A 12,622-nucleotide genomic window follows, 5' to 3' on the forward strand; every position below is an offset into this window, starting at 1 on the left:
AAAACATCAGCCACTAACTCTGTCATGGGCTTTCTCAAAATCCAGTTTTTAAAAAACCCCTTTTTTGCTCCTCCAAATATCCTTTACAACCTCATTAGCTATCAAAATGGCATCCACAATCTATCTACCCCAACAAATGCATTTCGAGCCTTAGAAATGGTCTTATTAGGCACCTCATTCAACCTACTAGCTAGCACTTTAGTGATAATCTAATACACACTAGAAACTAGACTAATAGGTCTGTAGGCACCCCATTCAACCTACTAGCTAGCACTTTAGCGATAATCTAATACACACTAGAAACTAGACTAATAGGTCTGTAGTCTGCAATCTTGATAGATCTACTCATCTTCAGCACTAGACTTGTGACAATGGAAATTAATACTCTTACTCAAAATCCCATTTCAACAAAATTCATTAAAAACCTTAACCATGTATCCTTTAATCACCACTCAATAATCTTGAAAACAAAAAAAAAAAAACAAAAAAAGCTAAATTAAAACCATCCAGCCCTAGTGCCTTGTCCCTCTCAATCCCAAATGCTATACCCCACTTGCTCCTCTTCAAAAGATGTCTACAACAAAGGCATCTATCTCCATAAATGGGATCCCACTCTAAACCCTCAATCATTGGTCTACAAGCATCCTCCTCAATATAAAAGTTTGAAAAAAAAATTCATGATCTGAGAGGCGACCCAACTAGGATATGAAATAATATTTCCCCTACCCACATCCAATTCCTTGATCAAATTCTTCCTCATTTTCCCATTCACTAGCCTATGGAAAATTCTAGAGTTGCAATCACCTTAGATCTATCCCACCCGAAATGGGAATGGGCAAGGGTCACAAACTTAGAATCTAGCCCATTTAAACTTAAGTCTTCTATATCCAACTTCTCACCTCCTTGAAAATCAAATCTCCCAACTCATTTTTCAACAAATTCCTTACTCTCCAAGAGACTAATACCGTGTTCCTTTTTATTAAACAAGTGCAAATAACTTAAAATACAGGCCTTTCTAATCCTTGTATCTCCTAAAATCTCCCTATTTCACTCTTTCAACTTCCCTTTCAACCTCTTTAGCTTCCTCAGAAACCTAAACCCTTCCCAACCCCTCTCCATATCCTCTCTTAAAGAATCCCTAACCAGCGGTTGAAAGGAATCATGATCTAGCCACATATCTTCAAACCGGAAGGGAGTAGGACCATGTTCCAGCAAAATAGGAGAGTGATTACCTGATTAGGCATGGGTCTATGAAGAACAGTCTGGGAGACATTGGGAAACTCATGTTCATGCTCCCAATCACAACAAAACAAAAATCTATCAAGCCTTATAGTGACTTCCCTCGTCACAAGCCGAGCTTGTTCAGGGCATTATACTTGCTTGTGACCGCTTGTCTCATGCGTTTGGGATAGGTTTCCATCATGTAATGCTAGTGCAGGTTTATTTTCTAGTAGTAGTTTCTCCCTATTCCAAATAAGGCAATATGACTCCTTGGTTACTTTGATGTTTCCTAGTGCTAGGGTGAGAATTCATATAAAGCTCTTTAAGGGGAGGGTGAGTGTTCATCAAATTGGTATATAGAAAGAACAAATAGAAAAAGAAAGAGAATTGATGAAGTGAAACAAAGATAAGAAGAGAGGAAGAGAAAAGAGGAGAGAAATTGATGCAACATGGAATTGGAAGTTACAATCAAACGGAGAGAGATATAGGAAAAGGAGAAGGAAACAAGGAGGGAGGAGGAGGAGAGGCTGCACTAGGGGGGGGGGGGTGAAACAATAACTATCCAATACAAAACTACCCAAGTATTTACAAACAACATCTATTTAGAACACATAATTACATCATAACCCCAAGATAACACAAAATTATACAACACAAACCAAAATATAATACAAGCATAGTTTCCTAAATCTACTCTGAAAATAAGAATGCTGAATATTTGGCCTAGATGATCTAGGTGGCCCTCCTTCACACCTTCCTCTCAATGATATCCAGACTTGACACCTTTTGAACAATCAACCTTCAGTTACTCTTCCAAAATTTTGAATGATAACCACCAGCAGCCTGAGGATCCGCTCCATCTTTAATCCTCAAAAAATTTGGTTCCTCCCCTTTGCCATGGTTGTTAGAATCATAATATTCTTGATTCGAATCGTAAGATACGTATCGAGAAAGGCATAAATAGTTCAAAACGCATGGGAGAATCGTATAAGGCAGTGAATCGGTGAATCGTATGATTCACTTGGTGAATCGGTCAATCAAATCAAATTGTACAACTTGTAAGATTCACATGCAACTCCTCTAAAACCCAACTTAAAGATTTTTAAACTTTTTTCTTTTTTCATGGTGGCTTTCTCTTTGCTATTTACATGATTTTTATCCTCCAAAAGGGAAGAAAGAAGTCTGTTGGCCCTGTCATTCTGCACCTCTTATTTTTGCCATTAGATAAGATCAAAAGAAAACCAAAGCTAGAGAAGGAAACCTATCTTTAGAAGAAAACCAAAGCCAACTAGGTGGGTGAGCTTTTGGTTGGCATGTTGCCCTTTCCACTCCTCTGGATTTAAAGATCTCAATTTCAGTAGTTCTTATATTTTAGTGAGTTTTTTTATGTTTTTTATTTACTTTCTCTTCTTGTTTCAGTTATTAGCCCATGCATTAAAAATGACTTTTCTTGTTTTTCTTGTTTCCTCTTCTCATTGTTTTTTAAGAAAGCATGCACATGAATTTTTTGCAAACTTACACCATAAGCATGAAGTTCAATTTTTTAAAATTTTTTGTGTTTCCTTATGTTACTTTTTAGTGTATCTTGAACTCTTAGACTTAGTGCTTTAGTTATAAGTCACTTAACAAGTGTTATAGTTTCATAGAAATTAGCTTAACTTGATACTTGATAAAGGTGCAATGGTTAGAGACTTAGATCATATTATATCCTGCTTAGTGTCAATATATATATAACAAGAAGCCTTAAGTCCCACTAGGGCAGGCCGCCCACATGAACCCTTTTCTGCCAATTTACCCAATCGAGAGTATTTTCCTCTGCTAGATTAAGAGCTATTAAATTCTTACTACCTCATTTCAAGTTATTTAGGCCTATCACTACCCCTTTTCATGTCCGATAAAGTAACCAACTCACTCCTCACAGGTGCACTACTAGGCATGTATTCAAATGTTCAAACCATCAAAGGAGCCCCTCCCTTATCTTGTCTTCAGCCGGTGCTATAGCTAATTTATTGTGCATATGTTCGCTCCTTAATTTATCTTTTAATATTATACCATTGATCCACCTTAACAATCTCATCACAATATATGTATTGAGTTAAATAGATCATGGTAGGACTTAGACCTACAAAACTTGCTTTGAAGGCAAGCACCGTTTGAGTTATCAACATGAATTATCCACATTTGTTGAAATTCAATGTATTTTACTACTTCAATTGTTTTGCATATATGCAAGTCATTAGGAATCGATTTTCAAATTTTGCACCAAATCTTACGATTCAATTCAATGTTTGATTCTTGATTCATGAAATTGGAATTTCAATCCACGATTCAAATCTCAATTTGACAAATATGCCCCTTGATATAAACTTTTCAATTGAGATCAAGCGACTCATTTTGTGAACAAAGCCTCAACAACAGTAACACCTTCAGAAGTCCTGCGAGTTAGGGCCCTAGGATTTTGATGCCCCAAAGGCTTTCATACTTTCCCCAAACACACTAAGCACTCATTCTGCAACAACTTGACAAAAGATGATTTCAGCCTAGTAACCTCTGAAATTCGAACTGTATTCATTAAAAATCCCCTACCAGCTAAAAGGTCCGAACAGACGCCATACTAAGACCATGCTGGTAAAAGGATTCATTGGAAGGTATCATCTGAAACTCTCTTGACGGGAACTCATTGCATTTTCTTCCTAATCTGTATCCGCTATTCAATAGTAACTTTTAGTTCGCTTTCATTCTGCATCGGGTCCATTTAAAATGAAACTGAAAAATGAAAAGCTCGCAACCCAGATGTACTTTATTTCCAAATTCAAAAAGAAAGTTCTAGTCATACATACTCTCGCTATCATTTTCTCAACAACCGAACGGAGTTAAGCATAATCCTCCATTTGTTTTCTTTCGTGCCAATTTTTCCCAAATCAGAAACTCGAATATAAAAAATCATTCTTTTCTTTAATTACATTCGCTCATCAACAAAACGAAGCTAAACCCAGAAGATTGAAGAAAAAGTGAGGAATATATAAATGTAGGAGGCTTACTCTGATAATTCCGGCAGAGAGATGGAACTTTGAGTCGGAAAATGAGTTGGAATGCCTGAGTTCCGGTGACCTGAGACAGCCAGAAGACGGCAGAACAACCGAGACGTCAGCAATAACTCCGGATATCTGCATACCTGTTGCCAAGCTCAACTCTAGGTTTCAAAATCTCATGAGAGAGAGAGAGAGAGAGAGCTCTTCTCCTTTCGATTGAATGTCTATGAGAAATAACTGATTTTCTGATTTTTGGGGAAACAAATTCAGCATTTCGCTCGCATTGGAACCATCCATACTGACGGACCACATTTTGGTGCCATATATAATATGTTTTTTTAAGCTAAGGGAGATGGATGGTTTGAATTTTTAAAAAATAATTTGTTGAAATATAACATTATTTATTGATTTTTTTTAAATAGAGAATTTGTAAAAAAATTTAGGAGCACTAAAAAAAGTTTTAAGGGAGAGATGACTGAAGAATTAAATGTGTAGCGACAATTGGGGTTGAGATTATTATTAAAGTTATAAAAATATAAAAAATTTAAAATAAAATTTAATCTTTTAATTACTTATATATCCATAACTTCTAATATATTAACTTAAAATAACTTGTCATTAAGGATATTTTAAAAAGAATTATTGAATTTAAAAATGGATGAAAATTGTTTAGGGTTTTTTTAGAGGGTTGGATTGTTTCCTGATTAGGAAAAAAAATTGTTATATTTTGCTGAAAAGGAAAAGAAAGAGGAAGTCTGGTTGTTTTATGATTAGATGTAAGCGATTATAATAATTTTTGAATTTGATCTATAATAATATTTTAAGATCTTGCAGTTATGTTCTTCCAAAAAACAAAGAGGTATATTATTTTAATTTTAAAAATTATTTGCTAAAATACAATGTTAGAATTGATCCTTCTTTTGATCAGAGAATTTGTAAAATTTAAGAGGCATTGTTAAAACTGTAGGAAAAGATAATTGAATAAAAAAAAGTCTACTAATAGTAGGAGGTTAAAAAGATTATGAAAATTATAAAATATTTGTAAAATTTAATTTAATTTATTAAACTGTTGTGCACCCATAATTTTTAAATATTTTAATTAAAAGTTATTTATAATTTAAATAAAATATTTCTGGAAGAATGATTGAACTAAAAAAAATGTTAAGTACCATTTGGAGTTCCTTTAATTAATAGGAGAGATCGCAATAGACTTAAATACAGGATTAAAGAGCATTACAATCAATATCATTAAAATTTTTGAATTTTTTTATATAGTTTGAGAAAGAATTAACTCATTACCAATTGTTATGATTCAAATATCCAAAATATTATCATCAACATGCATCTTTCTTGACAAAAACTTCATAAAGTATCTTTGGATCTTTGAATGTGGAAGTGTAGATTTGGATTCAATGGCTTAATTCCAAGTTCACAATTATCACAAATAGGGTTTTGGTTGGGATTCTAAATGAAACTTTGTAGTGCCTAAATCTTTAAAACTGTTTTCAAGCTCAAGGTTGGATTTGTAATCCAAAACTATCTGGGTTTCTTTCTAACCAAATACCCTATGCTCCTTTGAATTCTACCTTGCCCCCAATGCCCCTTAACATAATTATGCGGCACCCATCCTATGAGCCCTTTGCTGCCAAATGAGAACTTCACCTCTCTTTCCTTTATTCTTCTATCCCTTCTCTTTTCTCCCCTAGGTGCCTAGTTCAATTGACCTTCAAATTTTTCGTTGAAGCTATGAACAATTTCAAAAAGCTTTGAAACTTAGTTTCTACCTTCCCTATTTATTAATTTCTTTGAAGATTTCTTATGTGCATATTATCATGATTTCTAAAATTAAATTTGTTAGTTATTTAAAGCTATTAATTCACTATGTCGAGCTAAATTTTGTTGCTTCTAAACCTTGAATCGTAATATAGTCAATTATGAATGATTTATTGAAAAAAAAAAAAACAAATTTAATGTTGATTCTTTACATGCGTTGTGTCACCAACCTTTAAGTTTTTCTCCACTTGGTGGTCACTTGTTGAGAACTCTTTCCAGCCAAGTTAATTAGTCAACACTTATAACATCACATGTGTCATTTGGGCCACTACTAGATCCTTGATTACTTGACATTGCCAAGTGCATGTCACAAGCCAAGCAAGTTCATGGTATTATGTTTGTCTATGACTACTTGTCTTATGTACATAGGATGGGTAACTACTATTCACTTTATTTATTGAGAGTTATAATGAATTAGTGTAAAATGGGATATGATTTCTTGATCAATTTTATATTTCCTATTGACAGAGTTAGAATAGCGTAAAAAGCTTAGGAGGGTGAGTGTTCATAAGTTATTGCAAAACTCACTATAATTTGTAAACATGTTTAGTCTACTTTTCTCCTCCTCCAAACATGCACTGTCTATAGAGGTGTTAATGATTAATTGTGTTGCGTACTATTCATTTATGTCTCTCATTTACTTTCATGAATGCTTACTGCTTTTGTTTTTACTTTACATTTGATGGTTGTGAGTTTGTTTATATAGCAAAATTACAATATACTTTCAGTTGACTAGTTAAGTAAAAGTGTTACAACTAGTGTTGTACAACCCTTATTCAACTCATGACACCAAAGCATGTGGTTCCATTAAACCATATGTCAAGGGAGCATAAAGGGATGGCATGTCATGGGATATCTCGTGGATTTAGATGGCTTATGTTAGCCTTAGTGGTTACATAATTATATTTAATGTGTTTTGATGATATTAACATATCTGTTGTTTCAAGTGTATTTTATCTTTCCAGATAAAGTTAATACAGGTACAAGTGACAAATACATGAAGATACAAAATCAAATGCAAAGATCAGACCGAGTGGACATTCAAGTATGAAAGATCAAAATGACACTCACTTTGAAGAACTCAAGCACATCCAAGGAAGCTAATATAGAATCATATGTAATAGGGGGTTTGAGGTAGTAATTGTTGTAACTCTTGCAATTTTGTTTTACATATGTTTATTGAGCAAGAGTTGAGCAAATTGCATGTGCATATTAGAACATACGAGTATATAGGATTTCACTAAATCATAAATTCAACACTCATGGTTTTCAAAGATAAAACAAAGAGTTTGACAAAAATATCTTATACTCAAATATATTTTTATATGGGACAAGTTTTAAATCATATTAGTATTATAATCTTTTAAAAACTTGATCCTAGTTGGGTTTAAAACGTGACGACCTACTTAACTTACCATATAATTAATCACATTAAACACCCTGATACCACAACTAATCATATAATAAAGTCAACCCAAACTCGTGGGCACTGGGGACACTCCTAACATACACAGTGGAAACTTACGCAGCAGTAAATATAAATTTCATTCACCAAAACCATAAGATACATAATACCAGAGTTACCTACATACCATCATAATACTGTATATATATTTTTACAATCCCCAAAATCATCAAAGGATATATCTAGGATCTAAAATCAAAAACCTACTCACCCTAGTTCAAAAGACTCACCCTCCTAGCGGGGTGGTAATCACTGCCTCAACGGCGGCCTTGGTTCGCCGGTCTTTCTGGGTTCCTTTAAGCTGAGGTGAGACACCTCTCAGTAAGGGAAATAAATTAAATACATTTGTATGACAACATGAATATTTAGTTGCTATTATAAGCATACAATACATTTCACATATTTGGAAACTGATAATATCATAACTAATTAAACATATCATTTCATAAATATACTAATTCATACTGCATATCACTGTTCATAAAATCATCTCATATAACTAGTAATTTTGAAATTTATCCAGGATGTATAGCTAGCTGATGTCATGTATTACCCCACATGACGGGTTGTGCAGCTCGAAAGCGGAACTTGACAATGGCTGGCCGACCATTACCGAGTAAAAAATATCTGTAAGTACGAAGGGTCCGCCACACCCTGGTCCGAATTGTCAGGTGGACGTCTACAACTCTACACTGAAAGTCACATCGACTATCCATCTCCCACCCCCTCTACTAGTAGGGGCAGTTAACACAAGTCTGAACTGAATTGATCTGTTTAGCTATGGTATCGTGCTCCTGAAACTGGACTGAACTACCATCCGGGTTCTGATAACATATTATACATGATAATATACTGTTTGCACATGAATACATTGATAGCGTTTTCTGATTTCTATAATAACATAAAAAAATACGGTCTTGCGCCGATTACATTTATAACTGCGACCTTGCACCGAATACATACATAATCCACGGCCTTGTGCCAGCTATCAACCACGGCTTTGCGTCGAACGTAACATAATGATCTGTATAAATGTATTATTTATCATGTATTCTGAAATCATAATGTACTGCATTATCCTATTATTTCTGAAAATCACTAAAACATGTTTTATCTATAAAATTGACTTAACATAATACAATGTACTTAAAATTAATATTCATGCCACACAATACTAAATAAAATCATACATTCTGTTCTGAAATCGTATTTCCTGACATTTCATACTAAAAATACGCATTCCTGTATAATAGTAGTATTTTTCCAAATATACATTTTTCTCAATAATACTCAGATGTAATACATGCTTTGTGAACATAAATCTACTAATAAATAATAATAATTTTCATAGAAAAATTCCTACTTTAGTTTATACCCTTACCTGACTATTGAAAGGCCCCTATAGTGCTTAGTCCTACACCCGCGGGGTTTCCCGTTCAACACTCTGAAAACAATATTTCCCAAAACAAAACTTCAGTATTCCTTCGAGTACTGCATTTTCTACAATTGTAGGAAAGGCAAATATTTAGTAAAAAGTCTTACCTTGAATTTGGAATGAAATCTAAATTAATCCCACTAGCGATCCACTCTAACAGATTTGAAGAGAACTCTTCCAGGAGTGTCGTGGTCGCCTCGGATAGTCGAACCGGCCAGAATCTGGCCCGAAATCTTAGAAAGAAGGGGAGAGGGACGAATAGGAGAGAGAGAGAGAGAGAGAGACAGAGACAGAGAGAGAGAGGAGGGTTTGTGGGTGAATATATTGTAGAAAATTCGAGTTTACGCTATTTATACACTGACCTTCGTCGACGAGACACGTCACTTCGTTGATGAGGTCATGAAGGAAATTCTCCGATGAACACTTATTCCTCATCGACAAAATTCAAAGCTAAAAAATAGTCTCTCGGTATCTTCTCGTCGACGAAACACATCCCCATCGACGATCCCCTTAAGCATTGTCGTCGACAAACATCCTGTGTTCGTCAACGAGACCCCTATTGACACTCCAATTACAACTTCTTTCTCTTTTTTTCCCCCCTTCTTTTATTATTTTAAATTATGTTAATTATTTGGGTCTCAACATTCTCCCCTCCTTATAAAATTTCGTCCTCGAAATTTACTATCCATATGATTCATCATTCCTTAAAGAAAACAATCTACTTATTTTATTACTTACCCCGTTACATTCAGAGTTCTAAGAGATTACATACAGAAAATAAAAATTCCCCCAAAACCAAAAGACTATTTACTAACTAAACTAATTACATACACTGACTAACCTATAAAAGAAATAGTACACAATTTATATGCACCTAACTTGGCTACAACTGAACCTTTTGGAACACTTGCAGATATTTCTGTCTTATTTGTTCTTCGAGTTCCCAAGAAGCTTCTTCTATTGCATGATTTCTCCATAGGACTTTTACCAAAGGAATCTTCTTATTACGTAATTCATGTTCTTTCCTATCCAGAATTTGTACTGGTACCTCCTCATAAACTAATGAATCACTGATCTCTAATTCACCATAATTGATTACGTGAGAAGGATCTGGGACGTATTTCCTCAACATAGAAACGTGGAATTCATCGTGTATCCTGGACAACACAGGTGGTAAAGCTAACCTATAGGCAACCGGCCCCACTTTTTCTAGAATCTCAAACGGGCCAACGAACCAAGGGTTAAGTTTACCTTTCCTTTCAAATCTCATAACCCCTTTTAAAGGAACTATTTTAAAAAAACTTATGATCGCCAATATTAAATTCTAATTTCCTGCGGCAGTTATCGGCGTAACTCTTCTGTCGGCTCTGAGCTACATTGATTTTATCTCTAATGAGTCAAACCTTATCATATGCTTGCTGCACTAGTTCAGGTCCCACAACTCGCTGTTCACCCATCTCATCCCAATATAAAGGAGAAAGACATCTCCTACCGTAAAGTGCTTCAAACGGTGTCATGCCAATGCTGGCCTGATAATTGTTATTGTACGCAAACTCCACCAGCAGCATGAATTGAGTCCAATTACCCCAAAAATCCAGCACGCATGCTCGAAACATATCTTCTAATATCTGTACCGTCCTCTTAGTCTGCCCGTTTGACTGAGGATGGAACGCCGTGCTGAAAGATAACTAAGACCCTAGAGCCTCCTACAAGCTCCTCCAAAATCGTGATGTGAAACGCGGGTCTCGATCTAACAATATAGACATTGGCACTCTATGAGTACGGATTATCTCATGAATATAAATCTCTACTAGTCGGTTAAGGGAGTAGCTGATCTTGATAGGAAGGAAATGAGTGGTCTTAGTCAAATGATCTACAATCACCCAAATTGCATTCTGGCCATGCAATGCCGACGGCAGCCCTGAAACAAAATCTATAGATATGTGATCCCATTCCCACTCTGAGATAAAAAGTGGCTGCAACTGACCTACTAGCCTCTAGTGCTCAGCCTTTACCTACTGGTACGTCAAATACTGTACTACATATTCGGAAATCTCCTTCTTTATACCACTCCACCAATGAGACTCTCGTAGATCCCTATACATTTTCGTATTGTCGGGATGAATTGTGTATAAAGATCTGTGAGCCTCCTCAAGGATAGTCTTCCTGATATCAGCATCAGCAGGAACACATAACTTAGAACAAAACCGCAGAGCTCCATCATCTGTAATACAAAATTGTTCTCCCTAACCACTCTATACTTTGACCATTACTTCTGCTAACTCTGGATCATCTTTCTGAGCAGCTTTAATCCTTTCGTACAAAGTAGGCTGTACCACTAAACTGGCAACACATACCTAAGGACCACTCTCGATCAACTCTATGTTGAGTCTCTCCAGATCCATCATGATTGGATACTGAATCTCCATAGCTACCATCGCTGGCCCCATAGATTTCCTGCTCAACGCATCAACTACTACGTTTGCTTTCCCTGGATGGTAACTAATAGTGCAGGGAAAATCTTTAATAAGTTCCAACCACCTTCTTTGTCTCATATTCAGTTCCTTCTGAGTGAAAAAGTACTTTAAACTTTTATGGTTGGAGAATATTTCACATCGCTTGCCATATAGATAATGCCTCAAAATCTTCAATGCATGTACTACTGCAGCCAATTCAAGATCATGGGTAGGGTAATTCTTTTCATATTCTTTCAGCTGCTTGGAAGCATACGCTACCACCCTACCATGCTACATTAATACACAGTCAAGTCCCTTCAAGGACACATCACTGTAAATAACATATCCCTCACCCCCTAATGGGATGATCAAAACTCGTGTCGTGACAAGCCTTTCCTTCAATTCCTGGAAACTCTGCTCACAACTGTCATCCCATTAAAATTAGGTATTCTTCTTAGTCAGTCATGTCAGAGGCCCTGATAACACTGAGAATCCCTTAACAAAACAACGGTAATACCCAACCAGCCCTAAGAAACTCCTGATCTCCTGGACGTTCCTCGGTCTAGTCCAATTCACTACCATATCAATTTTACTAGGATCCACAGAGATTCCATCCCCTGAAATAGCATGTCCCAAAAACACAACCTTCTCGAGCCAGAATTCACATTTGCTGAACTTGGCATACAACTTCTTTTCCCTGAGTGTCTGTAAAACCTACCTCAAATGCGTCTCATGCTCTCATAGCTCCTCGAATAGACCAGTACGTCATCAATAAAAATAACAACAAACTGGTCTAAATATTGGTGGAAGATCCTATTCATCAAATCTATAAATATTCCAAGAGCATTCGTTAGACCAAAAGGCATAACTATGAACTCATAATGCCCATACCTGGTCCTAAAAGCCATTTTCGATACATCTTCTGCCCTTACTTTCACTTGATGATAGCATGATCTGAGATCAATCTTAGAATACATTCGTGTACCCTGGAGTTGATCAAATAGATTATTTATACAGGGTGGAGGATACTTGTTCTTAATTGTCACCTTATTAATTTCCCTATAATCTATACACATCCTCATGGACCCGTTTTTCTTCTTCACAAATAACACTAGAGCTCCCCAAGGAAATACACTAGGTCGTATAAAACCCTTATCAAGCAAATCTTGCAACTAATCTT

General features: G+C 35.7%; 1 protein-coding gene across 2 annotated transcripts in view; it reads right to left on the reverse strand.

The window, feature by feature from the left end:
- Positions 1-4,607, reverse strand: part of LOC131164564 (UV-B-induced protein At3g17800, chloroplastic) — a 40,741-nt gene extending 36,134 nt beyond the window's left edge. For both annotated transcript variants that reach the window (XM_058121848.1, XM_058121847.1), the window contains exon 1: positions 4,263-4,607. In XM_058121848.1, the coding sequence (XP_057977831.1) occupies positions 4,263-4,394 (132 nt within the window). In that variant the 5' untranslated portion in view covers positions 4,395-4,607. The remainder of the gene's footprint in view (positions 1-4,262) is intronic.
- Positions 4,608-12,622: the final 8,015 nt, after the last annotated feature.

Source organism: Malania oleifera, chromosome 9 (assembly GCF_029873635.1).
Source record: "Malania oleifera isolate guangnan ecotype guangnan chromosome 9, ASM2987363v1, whole genome shotgun sequence".
Lineage (NCBI taxonomy): Eukaryota > Viridiplantae > Streptophyta > Magnoliopsida > Santalales > Ximeniaceae > Malania > Malania oleifera.